Raw genomic sequence first — 26394 nt, 5'->3', positions numbered from 1 at the left:
ACAGGTCATGTTTAGTTGCTTGATTTAAAAATCTTATGAGATCACCGAGGACTCATAATGAGCTAACCTGCAAAGTAGTGTAGTAGGGTGTAAAGTAGGGTGAAAAGAGTGGTCTCAACTCATCGATAGAGCTTTTAGCATTTAATCTTCTAAATTTAATTCTTCTAAAGGGTGGGATGGCCGTAAGCGACAGTGTGTGCAGTCGGGCCTTTTAAAGACGTGGCATGGTTCTTGCTGGCATGGTGCAGCAAGAATGTGGTGGGGCATCTGCCCCACCACATTCGACTTAAAACTTTCCTCTTTGATAAAGCTTATAGTTAGGGCTGGCTCAGGCTTGGACTAGCCCATTGTTATGCTGCTATAGGTTTAGACTGCCGGGGGGATCTGACACACCAAGCTCCTCTCACTCTCTCTCTCTCTCTCTCTGTGTTTCTCTCTCTCTCTCTCTCTCTCTCTCTCTCTCTCTCTCTGTCATATTAATGCAGCTCATTAACTCTGTATCTTCTGGTCCCATTAACATTACTAACCACACATCTTCCCGGGAGTTCTTGTGCTCCCTTGTCTTGAAGGTTCCTGAGGATCGTTGCTGCAGACCACCTGCTGCTGCCACCTGCTCGACTGCAACAACTACTAACATCAGCCTTCCCCATAGTATCATTATTGTTGCTGCTGATGCTAATAGTAGACCTGTTGACTTCAACTGTTACAATTACGATTACCTCAGCCTTTATCATTACTCTGCTTCTCTCGCTAATTTATTTATTTATTTATTTATTTAGCCAATCTTCACCCTAGTCTACCACTATTATTGGCATTGTAACCATAAGTATGTGTCTGTTGTTGTTCATGCAACAAGGACATATGTTGTTGTGGTAACAAGAACATATGTTGTTGTTGCTCTCTTTGCCTGTCTCTATCCTGCATCTCCTTCTGTCCCATTTTCGGCCCATCCAGTCGAGGCAGATGGCTGTTCAACATGAGTCTGGTTCTGCTCGAGGTTTCTGCCTGTTAAAAGGAAGTTTTTCTGCCAATGTGCCGAATGTTGCTAAGTGCTACTCATGGTGGATTCATGTTGGGCCTCTCTTTAAATAACATAACAAAGAGTCGGTCTGGACCTGCTCTTTTTGTAAAGTCTCGAGATAACTCTGGTTATGATTTGGCGCTATACAAATAAAATTTGATTGATTGATTGATTGACTTAAACTTCTCCTCTCAAACAGATTTTGAAGAAGAGAGCGTACAGAGTTGTTTGCGGTGTCAGCGTCCATCATTGTCATTTCCATCACTCATAGACTGATCAGACCGAGACTAACCGAATTTACCCGAAGGGCGATTTCAGAATCGTCCTTCGGGGATTATTTTCTACGACGCTGATTGGCCAAATTCACGTTGATATGCACGTATCTTGCCCCAGCACCAGTCCCTGATTGGCTACTCATCTCTGCTTTAGGGGCGGTTTTTCCAGTGCCCCTAAAGCAGAGACGAGTAGCCTAACGCTTGTTTCCCACATTTCCAATGAACATTTATTAATGTATATATTTTTTTGTATATATACATATATATTACATATTTAAATAAGTAATTTTGTTAATATTAGTTTTTAAAAATAAAATAAATAGAAATAAAAACACACTCTCCACTAGGGAGGGCGGCGCCCTAGCGCCCTCTATTGGCCAGCCGCCACTGCATATGTTCCTTTCTTTACTTATGAGAGAGGTTGTTTGGATTCTTTCTCTAACGAGTCATGATGCATGTCTAGATAGATCTCATAATGATTGTCAAAGCGGTGGAAGATCATCATCGTTGTCCTTATTCACCAGCCACATTCTTCTGTGCCTTGCTCTGCAAAGAAACACAAGAAAACCGTCAGTGCTCACCACAGTGCAAAGTATACAGCGTACAAGAGTCCCTTCATGTTGACCTTTTCAGTTGATTTAAAAATAAATATTGTTAGGACTCTCCCACACTCCCCAGACTCGGGAGGAAGTGGCTGCACACAACGTCTCTGTGGCATTAAGAACCTGCAGAGATTTGTGCCTTCATAAGAGCTCAGCTGAATGTTCCCTCATCAATTCTGCTGCTATTCTAATCCCATGAACGCCCATGCAGGCACACTGAGCTGCATTTCTGATACAAAAGTTGCAAAGTAAAAATGTCTGTTGTGTGTGGGCTTAATTTCAATATGATATTCATTGTGATGTTACCTGCTCATTACAGGAGGCTGGAGACCTGGTTCCTGTGTGGGTCATTCTGATTGTTGTAGCCCTTGTTATTGATCCATGCAGTGATGGTGCTCAGATGGTTGTTTGTCATGACTCCTTTGCCTTTCATCAGGTTGAACCAGTTCTGGACCATGTTTCTACTGTGCTGCTGAAAGCTCATTTCAAAAGTGGAAAGCCTGGTTTTACTCATCGCGCTGCTCTGAAAGACGTTGAAGTTCTGATTGTTTTTCAGTCTGAATCTCACCATTGATCCAAGAATCGTCAGTTTGAAGGTGCCCACAACATCGTCTGTGCTAATGGCTTTAGCTAAGTGCTTTCTGAAGGCACCGGTTTTTGTACTGGGAAAGTCACGGTGTACTTCTTTAGGCACATATACTGTTGGAAGTTCAAGGCCGTGATTTTTGTGCACATTCTGAACTAGGCTGGAATTCAGAGGAGATGAGGTTGTTGCCACTTCAAGCATAGCTTCTGCTAATTTGCTATTTTGGTTCAACTTTCTAGCTTCAATTATACTACTCACTGGTGGCTGGTGGTCTGCGTTGATAAATTGACCAGTTCCTGGATTTTGAATTGCATATTTTTTCCAGTTTTTGTAAAATTCTATTTTCCCAACCTCCTTCTTAAGTCGAGTTTTGGTTTCTTTTATTTTTTTTTTGGGTGGACCAGCCCCCTCTTCCATGTACCATTCCCCTCCTCTGATGGCTTGGGTCCACTCTTTACGCTTGATAAAGGGCTCCCACTGGCCTGGGTGTCTGAGGAGAGCGTCAGCCTCCACACGTCGGAGTCTGTCTGCTTCCAAAGTGATCTCTGCTTCACTGTCATCTGGTTTCAGGCCTCGGGCCAAAGCATGAAACAGGCAGCTCTTGCCTTTCCCATCTATGCTGACTGGCTGGTTATTGATGAGCACGTCGTAATGGCCATCTGGGTACTGGTCACTCTTTGGTCTGTAGACCAGTGTCACATTTTGACTGGCAGGGTTGGTGCTTGGGCTGAGCTCCTGCATTTTGGTCAGTCTGCCCCGGCTGTCCTCAGTGAGGATCACAACCTTAGTGCCTGTGGTTTCTGACAGGACTCTGATGTCCAGAATGGTGCCTGCAGTCATGGGGTCCCTGATCTTCCTAGCATGAGACTGTGACAGTTCAATTGCTACTGCTGCATGATGATGTTTAGAAGTCGGGTCTCCTGGCATGTATGTGATGTATCTGTTGTTCTGTCCAGCTCTGAGTAATTCCTCTGTTCTGTCACTCTTGAGGCCTCTTCTTACATGACTGGAAATGATGCCGTGTACTTTGCTTTGAGCCATAGAAACCAAGTGACTGGAGAACTTCTGGTGGAACACTTCTACCAAAGCAGCAGCCATTAAACCGCTGATGATGTCAGCTAATTCCTGCTTGAATTCTTTCAGCATCTCAGTGTCTGAAGGAGATGGATCCTTTACCTTCCCCTCCTCTGGAAATCCCTTTTCTTTTTTAAATATACTCAGCTGTTCCTTAAGGTTTGAGAAAAACTTGCTGGAGAGGCTGAGCACTGCAACAGTGGAGTCCACTACAAGTGTCGTCATGTGGGAAGCTTGGATGGTTGTCAGAATTATTCGTGTTTTTTTTCCTGTCACCTCTGCTTTGACTCTGTCGATCACTGTACGGAAGGACGAGTTCAGCTTGTTCTGCAAGCTGAGGTCTGCATAGAAAGGCTGCATTGCAGTTTTGCTCAACTCTTCGAATATGTTGAGCAGTTTCCTCCTTTTCTCTTTGTCCTTCAGGAGATCCTGAAGTTGCCATTCATCACCAACATGTGAGAGGATAATGAAGTCCAGTAATGAAGCCAGGTCTTTTTTTTCTACGTTTGATTTCACATCATTTACAATTCCCATTTTCACATCATTTTTGATTTTGTTTAATATTTCTTTGAGTATTTCCTCTTCTGCCTTCCCTAACCCATAGGTAATGATTTCCTCTGTCATCTTTTTAGCTACGAGTTTTACTGAATTCTTCATATTTGTTCTTGTCACAAGACTCAAACTGTCTTTAGCCTGCCTGGACAGAAACTTTGGCATAGATTTAAGCTCTCTCCCAAGTCCTTTCAACAACATTTTGGAAGCTTTGAAGCCCTTCGCAATCAGCTTTCCAATTCCAAACCCAATGAGAGATAGACCAATAGAAATGGCTTTTTCTATTGCCCACGATTTCCAGCTGAAGTCTCCTGTCACCATGGACTCAATAGAACTAATGCAGTCTGATATTCCTTCAGTGATGAGTCCTATGCCAACTTGAGCTAATGAACCAAACGTAAATGCTGTCAGTAAAGCACCTCCAATGATCTGTGCAACTCCAAGGAAGAACACTACCAGAGCTCCCCATGGGAAACGTGGTTCCTGTTCAACAGAGAATACGTATTCCAGCCCTCGTTTGAAGAGGTTGAAGGCTTCCACTTGTAAGTCTTCATCAGCACTCGAGACCAGGGAGAAAATTGATGATTTTTTGGCAATTGCATCCCACTCTTCTCTTTTTATTTCCCCCAGCTTTTTGATAGCCTCAGTAATGTTATCGTCGAAGCAAGCTAACATCTTATGCTTGCTTAATAACTGCTCTTCAAGGCTGGTTGGGTTACTGTCGTCTGGAGAGGACATTTTTACCATCTGCAGACAGACTAAGGGTTCTTCAATAAGATATCTCAGAGACTCCTGTGCCTTCTTTAGGTCATCGCTGGCCTTAGTGAGGTAATCGCCATTCTTCTGCATTAAAGTGCAGTATGCATGACTGTAAAAAGCTATGGCTGCCCAACTTTCATCTTGTGCCATGGCTTTTTCAAACAGCCTGCTGCTATGGTCCCATTGTTTTTCACTCAGGGCCATATTTCCAAACTTGATGTAGTGATAAATGCTTGCACATGGGGAAGTGTGACTTTGACACTGACTTTTTGCAGATGACAAATCAGCTTTCAAACTTGTTAGCAAATCATTTGTTTTCAACTGGTCGATTTCCTCTGATTTAGTTTGCAACCATATCCCCCAGAACTCATTCATGATGGCAACAACAGCCCTTTTCTCACCTCCATCTGTGTTCTCATGAATTTCTTGAAGAGTTTCGCAGTACTCAGAAAACAGTTTCTCCCGCAGTCTCAACTCATCAACATCTTTCATCATGTGATTGGTCTTTTCTGCTGCAAGTCGATCTCTTGTATTCTTAGCTTCTGCCAGAGACGGTGCTGTCCTGAAAGACTGCTGCAGGTGTGCAGTGGACATGATTATCTGAGCGCATCCAGGTTTACCTTTGCGTGCGGTTCGACCAAAAGCCTGGAGTTCCACTCTTGTGTTCTCAGAGAGGAAGGAGAGTACCACAAACAACCCCCCATTGTTGTTCACTGTTTTGGACACTTTTATGTTTGTGCCACGCCCAGCAAGGTTTGTGGCAACAATGACATCTCCAGGGAGCAGTTCCTTATCTATTTTGCTCAAACTGTCTCTATCACTGCGGCAGTAGAGAATGATGTTTCCTGTAATGCTGCTTCTCAGCTCTTCATAGATTTCTTTGGCTTCGTTGATAGTTTCACAGATCACTAGGGCTGCTCTTCCTTCTCTGTATGAATTTGGGGAAATCTGATTCATAACCACACGTTTTATTTCAGATTTCCACTCTTCAGCTGAGGTGGTCAGGGTTCCTTTGACCTCAAATAACTTCTTTCTGTTGAATGTCGGCATTTTGCAGGCAGAGAGATTTGGATATAGTTCCTGCAAAAACAGAATGTCTGCTTTGGTCCCAAGTGTCCCAGTTGTTCCGTATATTTTCCCACCGTACATTTCAAAGAAGGAGATGTTAGAAACGTAGTTTGTCACGACTGAAATAGTGCTCAGTTTGATTTTGTGTTTTATCTCCACAAACTGCTGCAGACCATCACCCCATTTCTTATTCAGTTCTACAATACCAGTAGATCTGAAATCCACTGGACACACATTGTCGTTTTGAATAACATATTCCCGCCCTTCTCTCAGCTGCATTGCCAAAAAGGCATTCTGAACCCACACACACACTTTCCTCTCAATCAGATTACTCAAGAATCCAGGAATGCTGATTTTGTCTTTATTGTTTGTACATGGAGTGTACTGAACCTTCTGTGAGATTATTTCTGCGATAGGCTTGATGAGATCTTCTTCTGAATCATAGAGAGTGCAACACAAGCCTTCATCCAATACAAGAAATGTAACCTCTGGAATGTCCTTGTTGTTGTACGGGCTGCGCTTTGTAAGACAGAGCAATCCCTTCTTGTCTAAAGTGTAAACAGTAAAACCATAGGGGACATACTGCTCAATTTCTCGGAAAAAGTCCACCACAGCATCCTGACTCACAGTTTTCAGTTTCTCAAGAAGTTGGTCCTTACTTTCCTCTGTAAGTCCTTTCTCCACAGTGTTAGTTTCTTCAGCGATCCGTAAAATGTCCATTGGATCTTTAATTTCACTTTCTGCTGTGTCTATTGAGTCAAAGATAGCCTTGAAGAATGAAGAAGGAGGACTCCGTACAAAAGATTGGTGTCCTGCAGACAGGAAGCCGTACTGGCTGACGTGGCCCCAGATCATGGCCAGAATAATGTTGAGGTGCTCCATGGAGACCATAGGGCTGGACAGGTATGTCAGCTGCACTCCCTGATCCAGCAGAAGTGAGTCCACTTCATCGATTATGATGCACTGATATCTGCGATCAGGCCTCACGTCCTTCATCTCAAATACCTGGCGAAGGTGATCTGCAGCGAAAGCTTCGATGGTTCCATAGACCACATCTTTCTGGTAGCATTCTTTTCTGTCTTTGTCTTCCGTTTTATTGGTGTTTGTGTCCGCTGTCATGCCAAAGTACTTGTAGAAGTTGTTCCATTCTTCTGCATCTCTTTGACATAACACAGAAGAGCTGGACACCACATCTACTTTTTCACCCTGCAGCACACGCAGCACTGCAAACATTGCTATCACACAAGACTTCCCTTCTCCAGTGCCCATCTCCAAGAGCCTCCCAGTGTCAGACAAAGCCAGGAGGCACCAGCTGATCATCTGAGTGTCTCTGGGCCACCACCCTTCTCCATCTTTGTATGGTGAGGCACTTATGTGGTGTACAGCACTGCATAAGACTGCCAGGATCTCCTGAATGTCTTCTGTTTCTCTGCTGTGACTCAGAGTCCTAGCTTGCTGTACATCTGTGTGGTTTTTAATTTCACCGGTATTAATCAGGTTTCTGACATGAGTTACTACATGGTATGATTTACTCAGTGTTTGTTCATCAATGTCTTTCATCAGTCGTATTTCATCAATTAGAGTGTCGATGCTTTTTACTTTCTCGTCCCGCAGGCTCTTTTCTAAATACTGGATCAGATCCTCTGTCCCAAATGTGTCCAAGAGCTTCAGGAGAGAGTTGTTGTTGTCATCAGTCCACTTTGAAGATACCAGATATGTTGTCATTAAATGTAGAATCTTCATGATGTTTATACAGCCTTCATCGTGGTGGTGGTCAGTTAATGCTCCAAGTGCTCCAAGATTTGAAACTATTTGGAGGAGTTCTTTTACAGCTGTTGAAGCTTTGAATTGCTCCACACAGGTAAATAACATTTCCAAACACCATTTTCCTACAGGAGATGACCTGTTTTTCTCACTTACTGTATCTTTAGTAACCACCTTTAGGAGGTTCTCAAGAAAGGTCAGAATGAAGACCTCAGTGGAGGGCAGTTCTTTTCCAGGAATCTTCTCTGAGACACTGATGATTTTATTGTCAGATACTGTATCTTTGTTACGGTTGGCATGAAGCACCTGGAAAAGAGCCTTAATAAACATGTATCTCAGCTCCTTATTTTCACTTTGGAATTTACCCATGAGGCTTTGCAGGACCTTTGCAGCAAACACCAGGGAATCATTGTCCTTGAGCCTTGAAAGTTCCAGATTTGTGGAAAAACTGACACTCTGTCCTTCAAAGATGAATTCACGACTCTTCTGATGGTTCCCTGTTTCCATCTCCTCCATGCCGCGTTGAATGTAATCAGAGACAAAGTCATCGATCGTTCCATACACTATGTCAGCTTCATAGAAGTCCCTGCACAGTGCTTCAGTTTTCTTTATGTTAGTGTTGACAGACAGACCCAGGTACTTGTAGAAGTCAGACCACTCCTTAGTCCTCTCCTCTGGGTCAACATCAGAGCTCAGCACAATGTCCACTTTGTTTCCCATGAGCACTTGTGTGGATGCAAACATGGCAGTGACACATGTTTCTGCATCCATACCAACCGGTTGTAGTGCTGCACTCTTCTTAGTCAGCACCAACACACACCAGTGCAGCATCATCCTAACGGTGGGCCACCAGCCTTTGGTGTCAAAAACTACTTTGCAGAGCTGAGACAAAGACTTTTGTACTTCCTCTGCATCAGAGATGACCAATTTAAAGGAATCTTTAATTAATGGTGCCTCTTTTGGTGCATTTTCTGAATAGTGCAGGACACCAGTGGTAATGTTTTTAATCAATTCAGTAACTGAATCATCCAAATTCCAGAACACTTTTAGTTCTGTTACAGCTGCACTTAGACTGCTCTCATCTATCCCTCTGAGGGTCTTCTGGAAGTCCTCAGGGAATCTCTTGGGGTCAGCAGAGTCCAGAGCCTGGAGCGTCCAGACTGAGGGAGCGTCCAGACTCATCCTTCCACTCTGGAGATAAGTTATACACTTGGACCAATGTTAGGACTTCACTGATTGAATCATCCTCTGCATATTTCTGACATAGCGCTGTGAGCAGAGTCACTGCCTCTGTTGGGGTCCATTGGTTTGTTTGCACAAGTCTGAGAAGGATCTTGGTGGGTTCTAAGTGTGATTCTTTGACATGGAGGTTTGTGAGCGTGGATAAGAGAAGCTTCAAGCTCTGGACTTCCATCTTTAAAATGAACACAGAGGCTCTCCACACTACAGTGTGCAGTGATGATATGAGGGTGCTCAGAAATTCTATGAGGAAGGCGTGTTCAGTGGAAAGATCCTCTTCAGCCCATCTTTTGGCTATAAGGACTGCATCAGCATCATTGTTGCTGTACTCAGTGAACAAGTGCATCAGAGTCAGGTACAGGGCTTGGCTAAGCAGGAGACACTCAAATACATCACATGCTGATTGGCTGATGGAGCCCACCAGAGAATGCACATGTTTGGAGACGCTTTGTAGAGACACTCCCTCAGACAGCTCCAGAGACAGCGCACACAGCTCTGTGATGAACACCTGAGTGTGCTGCAAAGTGCTGAGGGAGGGGAGGGCACTGATCCAATCATCAAACAGGAGTCTGTCCAGTGCTGACAGGATGCTCCCCAGATCATCAGCTGTCAGCTGACTGAGACTCAGATCATGAACTGGAAAACTGCATTTCAGAGAGAGGATTTCTAGAAGCTCATCACTGCTTGATTCTTTGTTCACCTCAAACTCATCCAGATGACTTTTCAGAACGTCTCGCTTGGACTCGAATTCTTCTGAGATGATGCTGCTCAGCTGTTTCTCCTGCTGCTCTTTGGCTCGTTGGAGTGATTCCTGTAGTCTTTGATTCAGTTCTTCTCCTCTCCTCTTTTCTTCAGCCTCTCTTCTCCTCTCCTCTCTTTGTCTCTCCTCTTCTCTTTGCCTTTCTTCTTCTCTCCTCCTCTCCTCCTCTCTTTGCCTTTCTTCTTCTCTCCTCCTCTCCTCCTCTCTTTGCCTTTCTTCTTCTCTCCTCCTCTCCTCTTCTCTTTGCCTTTCTTCTTCTCTCCTCCTCTCCTCTTCTCTTTGCCTTTCTTCTTCTCTCCTCCTCTCCTCCTCTCTTCTCATACGCTCTTGATCTCTGATTGGCTGATTAAAGCAATATGCACACTCGTACATATTATGCCGGCCGACGCCTCTGTAGTATTCACCTCCATTGAACACGTATACATCCTGTCCATGAACAGTACTCCGGTAGTAATCGTTGAAGCTTGTACATGGTGGCAGGACACTGTTACACTTGTAACATCTCAGGCTGTCGCCCATGTTACTTTCTGATGGTGCATTCCCCATTTTTTAAGATTTATTCAGCAGTTAGGTGCGTGCAACCTGTGATCTCCTGAAATAGAAAAGAAAGCAAACTGAAAGGAATGCTGCTTTAACACATGAAGTCTCCTTACAGATCTTTTACTGTATTGGTGGAAAAGATCATTACAAGCTAGAGTAGCTCCAAAAATATGAATTATGAATCAAGTGAAGTTATATTAAGGTTATTTCCAAGAGGTGTATGAAACCAAAGCCTGTATTTCAGTGTTTGTAAGACTTGCTCAATCTATGACTGAATTGTCAACATATTGTTATGATTTTCTCTCTCCAAAATACAGGGCATAGCTGAATTTATTTGCTAAATCGCATGTTCTTTCCCTTTTCAATCTGCTTATCAAAGAAAAACCTACTTGTGAATTCTCTTCACACAGCAATGCTGTCCAGACATCTGGAGTCTGAAAGAATAAACACAGCAAACATTTTAAATTAACAGTGTTACATGGAATTCATGGACTGTATTGAGGACTGTATCCTCTGTACCAGGACTGCTGATTTACCTACAGAGCTAAACCAGTAGCCGGAACAGCTGTTTTCAAGGTTACTTTGTATTCATTCAACTCCTGATGGAAAATTGAGGAAGTTGCTGGTCTTTTTTTATTGTTATAGTTTGAATGTTTGTTTTGTTATTTAGAGAAATAAGATATTATGAATAAGAAAAACATTCACATTAAAAGCACAATAAAAATACAATTAAATTATAGAGACCAAATCCAACAAAAAATGTGGACAACTATATACTGTAATACATACATATAACAATCACTATGACAATCGCTGTGACAATCACTATAACCATCACCATGACAATAACTGTAACATCACTATAACATCACTATAGCAATCACTGTGAAAATCACTATAACCATGACTGTAAAATCACTATAGCAATCACTGTGACAATCACTATAACATCACTATAACAAACATTATAACAATCAATATAACCATCACTATAACATCACTATGACAATCACAATAACCATCACTATAACATCACTATAACAATCACTATAACCATGTCTATAACATCACTATGACCATCACTACAACAAACACTACAACAAAACTATAACCATCACTATAACATAACAATAACATCACTATAACCATCAGTATAACAATCACTATAACATCACTATAATAATCACTATAACATCACTATAACCATGTCTATAACATCACTATAACCATCAGTATAATAATCACTATAACGTCACTATAACAATCACTATAACATCACTCCGTCCTCATCCACAGTCCTTGCATCCAATCCCAAGCGAACGTCACCTGAAACTGGCCTTGCTCAACATCCGATCACTTAACAATAAAAATCTCATCCTAAATGAATTCATCACTGACAATAAACTGGATTTTCTCTGCATCACTGAAACCTGGCACAAACCCCTGGACTATCTCTCATTAAACCAGACCACACCCACAGGATTTACTTACATCGACAAACCTCATCCTGAGGGGCGGGGAGGTGGTGTTGCCGCCATATACAGGAAGGACATTAAAATATCCACCATTTCCACCCCTGCAGCCCACTCTTTTGAACATCTTGCCTACAAACTCTCTGGTCCCCCCCAAGCCACACCCCTCCTTCCCCTCTGACCTTTCTGATTTTCTGACTCAGCTCTGTGCCATTTCACCCTCCATTCTCCTCCTTGGAGATTTAAATATCCACATTGACAACACTGACTGTAAACCTGCCATAGAATATCTGGAACTGCTCCAGTGCTTCAACTTCACACAACACATCAACTTCCCCACTCACAGCCGCGGTCACATCCTGGATCTGGTCTGCTCAACTGGTCTCACATTACAACAACTCTCCAGCTTCAACCTCCATATCTCCGATCACTTGGCTATCACTATGGACATTGACATTCCCATCCCCCTCCCAAAAGACAAGTGCAAAATATCATTCAGAAATCTCAAATCCATCACCCCCCCAGTCCTTTCAGCCTCTCTCACTACTCAAATATCTGCCTCCCCTCCCCCATTTTCTGATAATACCACTGATCTTGGTAACTACTACAGCAACAGCCTCTCCTCCTGTCTTGATCAGCTGGCTCCTATTAAAACCAAAACCGTCTCCTTCACACATTCAGCTCCATAGTACACTTCTGAACTCCATCACATGAAATCACATGAGCGACAGCTGGAAAGACTCTTCACTCCTCACTGCAGCTTTTGACACTATCAACCACTCCATTCTCCTCTCCCGCCTGGAATCTTACCTCAACATCACCGGCACTGCCCTCTCCTGGCTAAGGTCATATCTCACCAACAGACAACAGTTCATCAGCATCAATAACTGCACCTTCTCCATTGCTCCTCTGTCACAAGGTGTCCCCCAGGACTCGGTGCTTGGTCCTCTCTTATTCATCCTTTAAATCCCCCCCTTGGTAACATCATACGCAAACATGGTCTCTATTTTCACTGCTATGCCGACGATGTCCAGATTGACATCTCCACCAAATCCATCACCACAGCAACTCGCTCCACTCTGACCAACTGCCTCACCAAAATAAAAACATGGATACAAGCAAACTTCCTCCAACTCAACTCTGATAAATCTGACATAATTGTCATTTGCCCCAAATCCCTCACTCTCTTTCCCTGCTGCTCAAACTCTGACCCATGCCTTCATCACATCCAGAATTGACTATTGCAACAGCATCCTTTGTGGTTCATCCTCCAAAGTCCTAAATAAGCTCCAATACATTCAGAACTCTGCTGCCCGCCTCCTCTCCCACTCCCTCTCCTGTGAACACATCACCCTTGTCTTCCAGAAACTTCACTGGCTCCCTGTTCCTCAACGCATCCAGTTCAAAGTCCTCCTTCTCACCCACAAAGCCCTCCATAACCAGGCCCCTTCATATCTTACAGACCTGCTCCACCGCCACGTTCCCTCCCGCAGCCTCCACTCCTCTGATGCAAACCTCCTCTCCCCGCCACACAGAACCAAGCACCAAACCTGGGGTGACGAAGCTTTCTCCATAGCTGCCCCTCCCTCTGGAACTCTCTACCCCAACACATTCTTTCTCATAGTTTCTCTTATTTTGTTTCTCCTGCTGTTCTTATTTTGTTTCTTTAGTTGTTTTAAATTATGTAAAGTGACTTTGAGTACCATGAAAAGCGCTATACAAATAAAATATATTATTATTATTATAATCACTATAAAATCACAATAACCATGTCTATAACATCACTATAACCATCAGCATAATAATCACTATAATAATCACTATAACATCACTATAACCATGTCTATAACATCACTATAACCATCAGCATAATAATCACTATAACAATCGCTATAACCATGTGTATAACATCACTATAAGAAATACTACAACATCACTATAACCATGACTATAACATCACTATAAAAATCACTATAACCACATCTAGAACATCACTGTAACATCACTATAAGTATCACTATAACCATGTCTATAACATCACTATAACAATCACTACATTACTTTAACAATAACTATAACATCACTACAAGATCACTAACACTATAACCATGCTTGTAACATGACTATAACCATGTCCTTAACATTCACTATAACACTGTCTGCAACATCACTATAACAAACACTCTCTAATAGCCCGACCTCTACAATACCAACTACTTACATTTTTTGCAGTGCTTTAGGTTAATGCCATTGCACTTCTTCTTCACACAATGCAAGCGCCAGGCTCTTGGACATTTAGACAAAATAGAGCTGAAGTCAAGACATGAAACAGCCACCTCACTCATGGTTACAACTATAAACCAGCACAAAAAAGACAATTACCAACATATGCAGAACATATGTTCTAAACAGACACATTAAAAACACTAACAAAATATTTTTTTGCATTTTGGAACATAAATACCAAACTTAAACAACTTAAACTACTCAGTCAGCACTAGGCGGCAGGCATCATGGGAAATGAGGACGTCCCCATTGCTGCCAGAGTGCGCGTCAAGGCTGAGCAGATCAGCACACACAGCGAAGGGAAGCATTATCTTTCCCATACAGAGCGAAACATTGTGAACAACAAACTCATGTTAAAATCACAGTTATCGGCCAAAGAAAGCTTGCCTTCAGAGCCCCGCTGTTTCTAACGAGATCCTGTTTGTACAGTCTGGCTCTCAGTTAGTTTTAAGTTCGATAATAATGAAGGCACAGGAGCTTTAAGCTTTATTGTCTGCTAGTTTCACAGCGGTTACACTCTAAACAACAAGCTTACACGTCTACACCTCCGTACAACCCCGCAGGAAGATACAGGGTTTTGTTTTCATAAGCCATCGTCGCGCTGCTGCCAGGTGTGTGCGTCTGTCTACTCCGCCCTCAGCACACCTGCAGCTCCTTACAGCAGCGAGTCACAGGCGCGCGGACTGTTCTCATTCACAGAACGGCAAATGAAGACGTGTTGTGAGGTCCCTTTCACGATGCTTAAGTTACGATGTTACGGTGCGACAGACAGACAGAGAGAGCAGAGAGACAGCCATGTCACCGTGATGCTACGTGTTGATTGAGTACCGACCTGCGGACTGTTGGCTGAGCTCCAGACCTCTGCCCCGTGATAGACAGTCCATAGATCGTCCAAAATGCTTGGGGCATTTTGGACAGAGCAGAATAATAAGAATAGAAACACAGACAAAGGGCAGATCCTCTGCAGATACAAACACCAGCTCACACTTCTCCTGGATTATGATGTTGATTAATAGGGAATATTTAATATGGAAAATCCTGCTTACAAGCCTTTTATTACTATTATTAACGGTATCAGTCTGTCAGATGAGCTGGTCTGTGTTTAGTGACTTATCTTCAGCAGCACTGTGTGAAGGTGGGAAAAACAAGACAATCATTTATGTTCCTCCTTTTGTGTGTTTTTGTGTTATACTCATGTCTATTTCATTTGATATTTTATTTTAGTGCTATTTAAGCTGCTACAGAAACACTTTTATTTGAATTTTGTATGTCATGCAAATGTGACAATAACTTTTCAGATTTGGAATTTTAATATTTTAATTTCAGATACATTTTGAACATATGTGAATATATCGGCCGATATATCGCTGTTGGAATTTTTTTTACTCCCTAATATTGGAATCGGCATCGGCCCCAAAAATCCAATATCGGTCGGGCTCTAGTTTTGAATACTCTTATCAAAATGGGAACGGACAAATATGCTTCCTTTATGCAAATGTATGTTTATTATTATTGCAACATTCCAAAAGAATGACAAATACTGTCCAGAACATTCTACAGAATAACCTCAAAGGTAATGCAGGCTCAAAATATATCCTGAAAGCATAACATGGCAATCATCGCATATCAATGATTTCAGTGAGAAGCACATCACATGTACTTACTCAGTCTGGATTAACATCTTGTTAGATGCTTATTTCTTACTATCACAGTTTAATTGTTCTCTCTGCTTACTTAACTCTGCACCTTTTATAAGCTTTATAAACAGCGACAGTCAATGCATTTACAATTGGGACATACGGAGATACACAGTAGGAATGTTTACATTGCGTCACAGAACTGCATATGATTGTGTGCGGACAGAGAGCGTCCTGATGTCCTGTGACTCCTGTCACTGTGTCAGTGCTCTTCCTCAACAAGGAGAGCGGGCGAACGACCGGCAAAAAGTATGCAGCGGAAACACTGCCGGTGGTAAACTCAGTTCACATCGACAGTAAAAAACAACAACTTCTGTCTTGTCCAGAGAACCATCTAGCAGGGCTTTGAGGCTGAATTCTGCTCGCTGTCCACAACATCACAGCTGCATCGCTTCCTGATTTCTCAAACGGCGGGGAGGGCGGAGAGTCATAATAATAGAACACGCGTGCGTTAATCGCGCGTCAAAATAATTAGTTGCGTTTAACGGAATGTGCGTTCACGCGTTATTAATATCACACCAAGCAGATTATATTTTGTCAAGCAAATGCAATCATTTTAAAAAGTAATATTGATTGATAAAGATTCAATAATCGAATTTTATAAGCCATCCCATCCTAAAGACGGCCTGTCAAAAGGACGTATGAAACAGAACACTATAGTTGCGCAACTTCTCCTGTTCATTCAACAGGGTCATTTCAGGGTAAACAGACAAGAGCACCAAAGGGCAAGATAAGAGACATTAAAACAGCGAGGATTTACACATAGATGAAGCGAGCTTTTTAGCCTTTCCATTCAGTTCTTCCAGGCATTTCATCGACTTATAGTTGGCAAAGTACATTGAAAAAGAGGGGTTACAATTTTTCTACTTATAAGTGTGAATAGGATATTTCCCCAAAATAATTATAAAATTCACAAGATCAGAAATGTTTGTATCAAAGTTATCCATAAATTATATCATATCATTACAGGTAAACCAGGGGTATTATCAAGTTTTAAAGACAACCAGCTATGAACATTAGACCAAAACAGTTAAGTTAGTGAACAGTAAAAAAAATAGATGTTCAATGGTTTCACTTTCTGAGGAACAGAAGACACAAGGCTCCACATCAAATGTAAATGTTTGATGTAAAAAATCATTTACAGGAAAGATCGCACACACGATTTTAAAATGTGTTTCCTTGACTTTCAGAGCAACAGGACATAAACGATCGAGTGTTTCCTCAAAAGTGACCTCTGTGTTTACCCTTTATAATGCCGGAATTGAAGTCCCCCATGTTTATCTGTTTGAAGAATAGACGAATGGTTTTATAGTTGCATTTTCTATCCAGCAAATATACCTCACCAACTTTTAAGGAGGCAAGAAAAGTGTAGGCAGAGAATGTGATGTATTATTTTGAATCATTCGAAGTACAGGAACTGGGGTCGCTTCTCAGATTTGATCGTACCCTTTTCTTGTTAATTTTGTACTTTGTGATAACTTCTTCAAAAGATAACAGGTGTCCCTCTGTGTTCAGTAAATCATACAGAAATGTTAAACATGTCATGCCAGTCGACCGTAAAAATTGATTTTCTATTTATGGTGATGAACCTATTATTCCATAAAATGTATTTATTGATTGATTGATTGATTGATTGATTGATTCTTTAATGAACACACAGCCAGGCTGGTGGAATTTGTTTCCAGTACAGCTTGGTACAGGTTCCAACATTAAACATTAAACACATAACATAGATATACATACAGACAAACACATTTCATGCATAAGGGCCATGCTTAATCCTCAGCGTTCAGAGTTTGAATGTTTATTGCAGTGGGAATGAAACTGTTTTTGAAGCGGGTTGAAAATGGTATTTCGTGGAGAAAAATTGTGGGAAAATAACATTTTCCAAAATGTAATGCTTGTTTGTGGAAGTTAGGTAGTTTTATAGGACCTTTTGGCTCCTCAAAATCACATTTGAGCAGGAATTCAAACGCAGCCCGGAGGTTGCCGCTTGATATGTGAAGGAGCAGCTTAGTCACTGACTGCGGGCAGTGCACACACGGACACACACACATGAACACATATGCACGTACACACATCAACCTTGTGTGTACTGTAAAGTAGTCCTGTGTACTGTAGTCTAGTCTTGGTAAATGGTAAATGGACTGTACTTATATAGCGCTTTTCTAGTCTTTGCGACCACTCAAAGCTGCTTTTACACTACATGTCATATTCACCCATTCACACACACATTCATTCATACACTGATGGCAGAGGCTGCTACGTAAAGTGCCCAACTGTCAATTAGTCTTCACATTCACACCCGTTGGCGATGCCACCGGGAGCAATTTGGGGTTCAGTGTCTTGCCCAAGGACACTTTGACATGTAGCCTGAGGGAGCTGGGGATAAAACCTCTGACCTTCCGATTGAAAGACGACCGACTCTACCACTGAGCAACAGCCGCCCCATCATGTGTACTGTAGCGTAATACTGTGTACTGTAGCATAGCCCTGTGTACTGTAGCGTAGTTGTGTGTACTATAGCTTAGTCCTGTGTACTGTAGTCTAGTCATGTGTACTGTAGCTTAGTCCTGTGTACTGTAGTGTAGTCATGTGTACTGTAGTGTAGCCATGTGTACTGTAGCATAGCCGTGTGTACTGTAGCGTAGTCATGTGTACTGTAGCGTGGTCATGTGTACTGTAGTGTAGTCGTGTGTACTGTAATGTAGTCGCGTGTACTGTAGCGTGGTCATGCATACTGTAGTGTAGTTGTGTGTACTGTAGCGTGGTCATGTGTACTGTAGCATAGTCGTGTGTACTGTAATGTAGTTGTGTGTACTGCATTTGTGTGTGTTTACTTGTGTGTTCTTCTCTCAGCAAATCAGATCAGACTTTGAAACAGGAAGTGGTTTCAGCTGCCGGCCTTTTAGGCCAGGAGCCAGGCCCAGCCCTTGGGATGTTTTTTGCTACATTTTTTCCACTATTATCTGATGTTAGCCTGTACCTTGGGCCATCACAACATGATAGTGACCACTCCCAACTCGGGGCCGTTTGGTCTCAGGGGCCCAAAAACACCTGTTTTGAAAGATGCTTTTGACTACATGATGTGGCTACAAGGCCAGCTCCAGCAAACTGTCCGGTATCTTCCTGTGAAGCCATGTCTCCCTGAAGCAAAGCAAGCTGCACTCCCTGTAGACACGCTGACTGTTCATTAAAGCAGTTAGTTCATTTGACCTCACGTTCCCCATAATGATCGATGGCAGGAAAGGTTTGAATTTCCTGTCCCTCTCGATCCTCTCTCATACTTTTTCACTCCCTTTAAGAGCCAGGTGTGCCTGCAGGCAGAGGCGTTGCTATTTACGTGGCAGATTTCAGCCTTTGTTCTTACAAAGACCGGGCTCGGGTCGGCAAATTTACTCCTCTTCTTCCAATGTGCCCCTGTACACACATGACTCACATGTAACTGTAAAATATCTTGTGATGCTCGGATTGATGTTAAAACCACTAAAGCAATCCCACTGTCCAGCAGAAACGAAAATTAAGAGAGATATTTTTGTTTTAGGATGATAATAAATGTACCTCTTAGTGTGTGTGAGTGTCTGTTTCTGTGTGAATTAGATAGAAGAATGAACGTATCAGAATGAGCTAGCATGATTGATAGCTTGGTGTTGGGTTTTTGGCCCGTTTGGGGCTCGAGCAATGGTGAAGTAGATGTGGGTGGAGGCAGTGGTGAGCTTGTCCACATCTTCTGGCTTCACCAGATCAGCGCCAAACCGAAAGTACCATAAAGTAAGGAGACCAGGGAAACAAAAGCTGGCCGTCTGACCCATAAACTAGATTTCACTGTCAGCAAATGCACTCATATTTCCTTATGAGGAGGAGCATGCTGTGTGTCCCTGTATGAGTAACAGATAGAGGAACTTGCGTTGTCTAGTCGCCTGTGACAGCGAACCTCTCCATCTGGATGTTGCGCCTAAATAGCAGGAGCATACTACTGGTGTCTATGGCGCAGATGCTTTCTGTGTCCTCAAGATAGCAAAGCACCATCTGTTTGTCTGGCCACACCTCATTTTCAGACCAATACACCCTTGAAGCGCTAACATGGGTGCAAGATCACTTGCTATTTATCCAATATGGGCACTGGACTTGAAAATGACAACACTTCTACCCTTCCTGTCAAAAATACTCAGTTTCTAAAAAGTCAAGTGGAGCTTTAAGTGGGGCTGTTCTACCAAGGGTTGCACTTCTTTTTGTAACAGAAACACTGTGTTTGGCTAGAGCTGCTGGTCAGTCCGCAGCTCTATTGCTGCTAGATCTGTCAGCGGCCTTTGATACAGTTAACCACCAAATCCTCCTCTCCACTCTCCCTGAGCTTGGTATCTCAGGATCTGCCCTCCTCTGGTTAATGTCCTACCCCTCAAGGAGATCTTTTAGAGTATCTTAGAAAGGAGAAGTGTCCAAACCCCACAGCTTATCCACAGGAGTGCCCCAAGGGTCAGTGCTCTGTCCCCTTCCCTTTTCAACATATACCACCTCACTTGGTGCAATCATTCGCTCCCATGGTTTCTCATACCTTTGCCATGCAGAGGATACCCATCTCTTCCTGTCATTCCCACCATAGGACTCTACAGTATCGGTACGTATCACTCCACTTTTCATATCCCTCCACTGCTCATATCCCTCCACTTTTCATATCCCTCCACTTTTCATATCCCTCCACTGTTCAGAAGAACATAAGGTGGCCTTGTGGCTGTGCCTGATATCAACTGTTGCACGTCATAAAGCCTTGAGAAGATAAGGTGGCTTTGGAAGGCCGCCCTGAGAACTCAGGTTATTGCTGAGTCAGCATTATGCAAATGAGGAAGTACTTGAAATTTGAGACAAATACAATGCCAAATGAGTCCAGGTTTGGGATTGGTTAGATTTCTAAAAGGGATGGAGGACCAAGTCAAGATAGGGTGAGCTTCACAGGGTAATTATATTTTTAATGACGTTGTGGCAGGGGGTCCTGGCCTTATTCTGGCCCTCATGGCCGGACGTTTTTGACACACAACACTGACAATTCTGTTCTTTCTGATTTGAGGTACAATGAAGCGTTTTGGTCACAGCAGGGGTAATTTTGAAGACAGAACAGTCATCTTGGGCTCAAATTAAAGCTAATCAGCTTGGGCAGTTTTTACATACATGTAAGACAGTGAATTTTAACAAAATGTGCTGAAAACTCATCAGTTTTGATGAGAATTTGTCAATCAGACAGTCGTTTTTTTGTCTTTTTGTTGACAAAATGTTGTGGGTGATTTTTCAAAGTTGGGAGTGGTCACTATCATGTTGTGATGGCCCAAGGTACAGGCTAACATCAGAGAATAGTTAAAAAAGCAAAAAACATCCTGAGGGCTGGGCCTGGCTCCCAGCCTATTTGATGTCACACACACACCACATGTTCTGTATATTGAGTGTGAATGCTGATTCACTACTTTCACTATTATTCTTTATTCTTTTGCTTTCCCACATTTTTATTTCTCACTTCTGCATATTTTCAGGAACAGAAACTGTTTCTTGACCCTCCGCCCGCCCCGTAGTTTGAAAAATCAGGAAGCGCTGCAGCCGCAATGTTGTGGATAGCATGCAGAAACAAACCTCTGTGAGCAGAAATAGATAAAGAAAAGTTCACACTCAAAGCCCTGCTAGATGGTTCTCTCAACAAGACACAAGTTATTTGTATTTACTGTCGATGTGAATGCAGTTACCACTGGAGTACGTCTTAAATACCGCTTGCTGACCAAGCACACAGCTGATGCAGAGAGCCCCAGGTTGTGAACATTTCTTTAAGTGATTAAACTTTGACTAAAATGATGTTATCTTTATCTCCTACTGCAGACTCAATGACTTATTACTTAGCAATGTTACATGTGTTGTGACTTCTCTCCTGCTCCCTAAATGGTGGCATCTGGTGGACATGATAGTTTCTACAAGTGATTCCAATAATTGCCTTGATTGAGGGAAATTGGCAACAGGTGTGCTCTCAGCCCCTTACATAAGGCTCTCACTCAGAGCTGCAGATCTATTCACTCTGCTCACCATCGAGCCATGTGTTCCTGAAACAGTAAGTTATGTTCATTTGTATTTAACTGCCTTCCTTTGTAGTTTATCATGTTTTAAGTGAATTAATTGTGATTTAATCCAGCTGGAGAAATTTTGGAGGCGACAGCTCCCAGGGTTGTAACTGTAGTCAGATGTGCACAGTGTGAAGAGAATGGGGAAGAGCACTGTTGGGCCCCTGTGCTGCAGACCACCATGTCATAAAGCCTCTCATACTGTGGTCTGTTGGTGAGGTAGCCGATAGTCCGCAGCCAGGTGACAGTCTATAACAATAAGAATATAAAGTATAAGTTTATTTGGTGAAGCACAAAGTACCACAACAGCAATATATTGCAATAATAGTAATAACAATCATAAAATAAAAATGAACAGAGAAAGTCTACAAATGTGCAAAATTACACGAGATGACCAAAAGCCAATTTAAAAACGTGTCTTAAGCTGCTTTTTAAAAGCGCCTGTAGAAACTGCAGAGCGTATTTGCATAGGCAGAGTGTTCCAAAGTGTGGAGCTTCAACTTCGAAGGCACGATCACATTTAGTTTTCAGTTGGACACGAGGGACGACAGGTAGACCCTGGTCAAAAGACCTGAGGGATCTGCAGGGGATGTAGGGATGCAGCAGGTCTGAGATGTACACAGGTGCCTGATCATGCAGGGCTTTATAAATGAAAACAAGGACCTTGTAATGAATTCTGAGGAACTTCCGGGAAAATGGCGGAGAGATTAGCAGCATAGTTAACAACCTCTCCCGAGTCGGTTATAATAAACGCACAAAATACACATTACTCGACATTAAAAAGTGAGGTATGAGTGGGGGGAACAAGGAAAAAAGTCGGAAAATCAACAAAAAGCGAGACAAAACTGAAGACCAACCTGTTATGGAAGAAATCTCCAAGCACAATGACGCAAGCAAACACGAGGAAGACGCAGCGAGGAAAATGGATCGAGCTCACACAGAGACACTACGAGTTGGGATTGGGATCTTGAAGGGAGAATAAATAATATCCGAATCTTCGGCGTACCGGAGGACACGGAAGGGAAATCCCTGGAGCGACTCCTAAAGACTGAATTCGAGTTACCATAAGAACTAATCTCCAGATCCAGCGAGCGCACAGAGCCTCCCAGATCACTTGTGGTTAACTTCCTTCAGTTTGAGACAAAAGAAATGATTTTGAAGAAAGCTTGGCAAAAGAAGGTACACGAAGGAAACGTATGTGGGTATCACAAAGGTGCTGAAGAAAAAGGAGTCCGTTTCCAGACGCCGCTCGCCAAAATACGGATACATTAGAGCATGGGAGTGAAGACGTATGACAGTGCCAGGGAAGCCACATGGGACATGAAGGAAAGAGGCCACACGGTGGACGTGCCAGGTGGGGATGCTGAACCTGTGGCGATGGAGGGGAGAAAGCAAGGAGTTTTCAGAGTGGCAGCGAGTGAGGGGGAACAAACAAGGACAGGATAATACGCACCGAGTGAGACAAAAACTACAAACTGATCAGTGGAAATCCTAAAAATGTTTTGCTGTGGAAGGAGGTAGCACCGTGGATCAGGAAAAGAAACAGGTATGGTGGACAGTTAAACTAGCGAGAGATCCACGATGAGTATCTTTGAAATATTTCAGACTTTAGTTTATAATTCATAAAGAACTGACTGAGGGAGGTCAAGTTATTTAAGCTGGACATGTCTAGACAGTGTGCAACACCACAAACTGGGTGTAGGTCTAGGGAGGGGCCCTCTTCACAGATGAGGAGTTGAGTTGAGTTGTTAACCGTTCATGTTCATTTTGTCCACAACTGTTTGGGAGCACATTTTTATGGAGTAGCAAAACGTTAATTTGATTAACAATATCAAGATAATGTTGCTGGATGTAAACGGTTTAAATGAACCACTGAAAAGGGGAAAGGTCATGACACAACTAGAACAGGAAAAGGCACAAATCATATTCCTTCCAGAGACTCACTTATCCCGGCTCGACCATGGAAAATGAAAAAGATATGGCTACAGAATCTATATTCTAGCACATACAAAGAGGGACGCCGAAGAAGAGTTGTAACATTAAAATTAAACACAACTCAATCTGATGATGAAAAGGAATTTAAAGATAAAGCAGGGAGGTATATCATAGTAAAGGGAAGGTTAGAGAACGAACCAATAACACTGGTGAATGTGTACGCACATGATGATGTCATAGCTGTAGAAACAGAGGGAATCTTAATTTGTGGTGGAGATTTCAATGCTGTTATGAATCACAGCATGGACACAATCTTATTGTTGTATCTTCTAAGTTAAAGCTGATTTCTGACCACCAGATGGTGCTGAGAGACATTTTAACTGGCAGAACACAGCTGCTGGATTCCTGCTGCTTCGATTGGTTAATTTGTTTGTGTTATTGTGCGAGTTTCAGTGATAGAAGAAGTATCAGCTGAAAAAACTCAAAATATGTGGATTCCAGCTTATCAAATACGTACATTTCCTGTTTCCTTTACTCCTCTGTTAGTAAACAGAAGGTCATTTGAGGAAGATACAGTTTTTTTTAACCATTTCATGACGTTTTTCAGACCAAATAACAGATTATTAAAGAATGTTGCTGAAGAAGTCAGAAGCTTCCTGGTCACACAAAATAAATGAAGCCTAGCCAAAGGTCTTCCACCCGCATCTTCTCCCTACTAGCTCTAAGCTCCACCAGCTGTTTCTCAACTTCACCCTTTAACTACATGAAATGTTTGTCTGTAACCGATCATTTGTATGCTGTCAAACCAGTATTCTCTCCATCATTTCAGCACAGAGACCAATTTGCGCCCCACCTACACCCCTTCACCACCTCAACTGTGGTGCCACCCTACAACACAGTGTTTGATTTCCAATCAAACACTGTGTTGTAGGGTGGCATCAGGACGGGCCTGATCCAGGCCTGACCTGGTCATTTGACCCCACCAGGAAGAGAGCTAGACCGCCAGCTCTGCTCTGGATCAAAGTGGACACTAATGGAATCAAACTCCTGTAAAGACACGCAGGATCGTGTGAAGGTCTCTGCTGCCCAGCACTCCCCCCTCTCCCTCACACAGAGAGGAGAAGGGAGGGGTGAAACAGAGCTAACCCAGGACAGAGAAAATGTTGATTCATCACTGTGGCTCTTTTATTTGGTTTAATAGTCTGTAAACACACATATATAGATATATGCACACACATATCCACACATATACATTCACATGATATGTTTATTGCTGAATTAACTATTACTTTCATGAACTGTTTATTTAATCTCATTCTGTGCATCATAACCCAGCAATGTTTGGAGTGTACACGCAGCTGAGAGTCCAGATAAGAATTCTTTGACAAGAAAGTTCTGGACAAAGGATTGGTCAACTTCGCGCCGTTTTGATTGGACACTGCCCTCGGGAGAAGAGATCCTTTAAATAAGAAGTGACACTATCAGGTGTTCAAAATTTCAGGAAAGGACTACCACGATTCAGTATAATAAACACATCTATTTATTGAAATTGCTGAGAAAATTAATGCTTGTACAAGGACCTTTTCTGTTTGGCTCACTGCAGTCTGCAAGCAGTTAGCTGCACTCAGCCGCCCAAAAAAGGATAACCTTTCCTAATACAGTTGTAAATGATATACTTTATGTGTGATGCATGTTATGCAAATTAGCCTTAGCAACTAAGCTTCAATCATTGGTTAAAACTGATGGAGGGAAGCGACGGTTTAGACTTCCGCTCCGTCGTCGTTGGTGGAGGGACAAGTCCATGCCCCCCGCCACCCAATCAGCGGGGTCAACACCCTGTAAAAAAGATCCTCCCTGCTCTCACCTACTCTGCCTCCCACTCTTGGGGTGCTACAGGGATGCGGCCTTATCTGTAACTTTCTGGGGGATACAGGAACTCCTTATATGGAGTTTGTTTTTTACTTCGAAGCCTTGAACTATCTTGGTGAATCTCAGTGAGCAGTTTCTCACACTCTGAACGGAGGCCTAAGAACCTTTATGAATGTTTGTGCTCTTTAGTATGATCCATCTGAGTAACCTGGCTTAAACTCTCTTATGTATTAAATCAACGTAATACGGGACTAATGATTCTGACCATCTCATTATTCAACAGGTCACTTCATTCTGTAGGTTTTGTGGGCATAATTACAGATGTGTTAACACAGTGCTCAAGGGGGTACGTTTAAAATTTTTCCGACCTAACAACACCCCAAGATTCTTTTTACCCTCTTACTCTCTTACGCTCTTACGCTCTTACCCCTTTTTCTCTTTTTCCACCCTTAGTCCCGGCAGCTGAGTAGTGCCACACCCTGCCTCCAGAAATTCTTAACCCTTTCTTTATCTTTTAAGTTTTGCCCCGCGAGAAGGCCCAGAGCCTGCGTGCGCCTTGCTGCGCTGAAAACCTTGTGAGTAGACATTGCTCCAGTTAAACTTCAAGCTGTTCTAGCCCTGTGTTCCAAGAACTGAAGACAACAGCTCTCTTTTTGCTCCAATCCTTGCACTCTGACAAGCCTCAAATCCAGAGCCCAGAAGACGCACCCAGCCTCCATGCACATCTTCATCTAGTGAGACCGAACCGGCCGTGCGGCGCTGCTCCTAGGGATGTTACCCGGGTCAAAGCCCAGGGCACC

The 26394-nt window shown here is 42.7% G+C and overlaps 2 protein-coding genes across 2 annotated transcripts; both read right to left on the bottom strand.

Annotated features, from left to right (window-relative positions):
• Nucleotides 1-1510: 1510 nt before the first annotated feature.
• On the bottom strand, nt 1511-3334 carry LOC138611284 (uncharacterized). Its single transcript, XM_069684288.1, has 2 exons — nt 2205-3334; nt 1511-1842 (listed from the first exon to the last, which is right to left on the bottom strand). The coding sequence occupies exon 1, from the start codon at nt 3322-3324 to the stop codon at nt 2212-2214; it is 1113 nt and encodes a 370-aa protein (XP_069540389.1). The 5' UTR covers nt 3325-3334; the 3' UTR covers nt 1511-1842; nt 2205-2211.
• Nucleotides 3335-8670: 5336 nt separating this feature from the next.
• Nucleotides 8671-10679, bottom strand: LOC138611169 (reticulocyte-binding protein homolog 2a-like). The gene is made up of 2 exons (XM_069684147.1): nt 10630-10679; nt 8671-10292 (listed from the first exon to the last, which is right to left on the bottom strand). The coding sequence occupies exon 2, from the start codon at nt 10244-10246 to the stop codon at nt 8831-8833; it is 1416 nt and encodes a 471-aa protein (XP_069540248.1). The 5' UTR covers nt 10247-10292; nt 10630-10679; the 3' UTR covers nt 8671-8830.
• Between the last annotated feature and the right edge of the window lie 15715 nt (nt 10680-26394).

Source organism: Semicossyphus pulcher, unplaced genomic scaffold (assembly GCF_022749685.1).
Source record: "Semicossyphus pulcher isolate SPU_LCO1_2020_fin unplaced genomic scaffold, fSemPul1.0.p SCAF_11, whole genome shotgun sequence".
NCBI classification, from domain to species: domain Eukaryota; kingdom Metazoa; phylum Chordata; class Actinopteri; order Labriformes; family Labridae; genus Semicossyphus; species Semicossyphus pulcher.
This window is presented reverse-complemented; position numbering and strand designations above follow the sequence as displayed.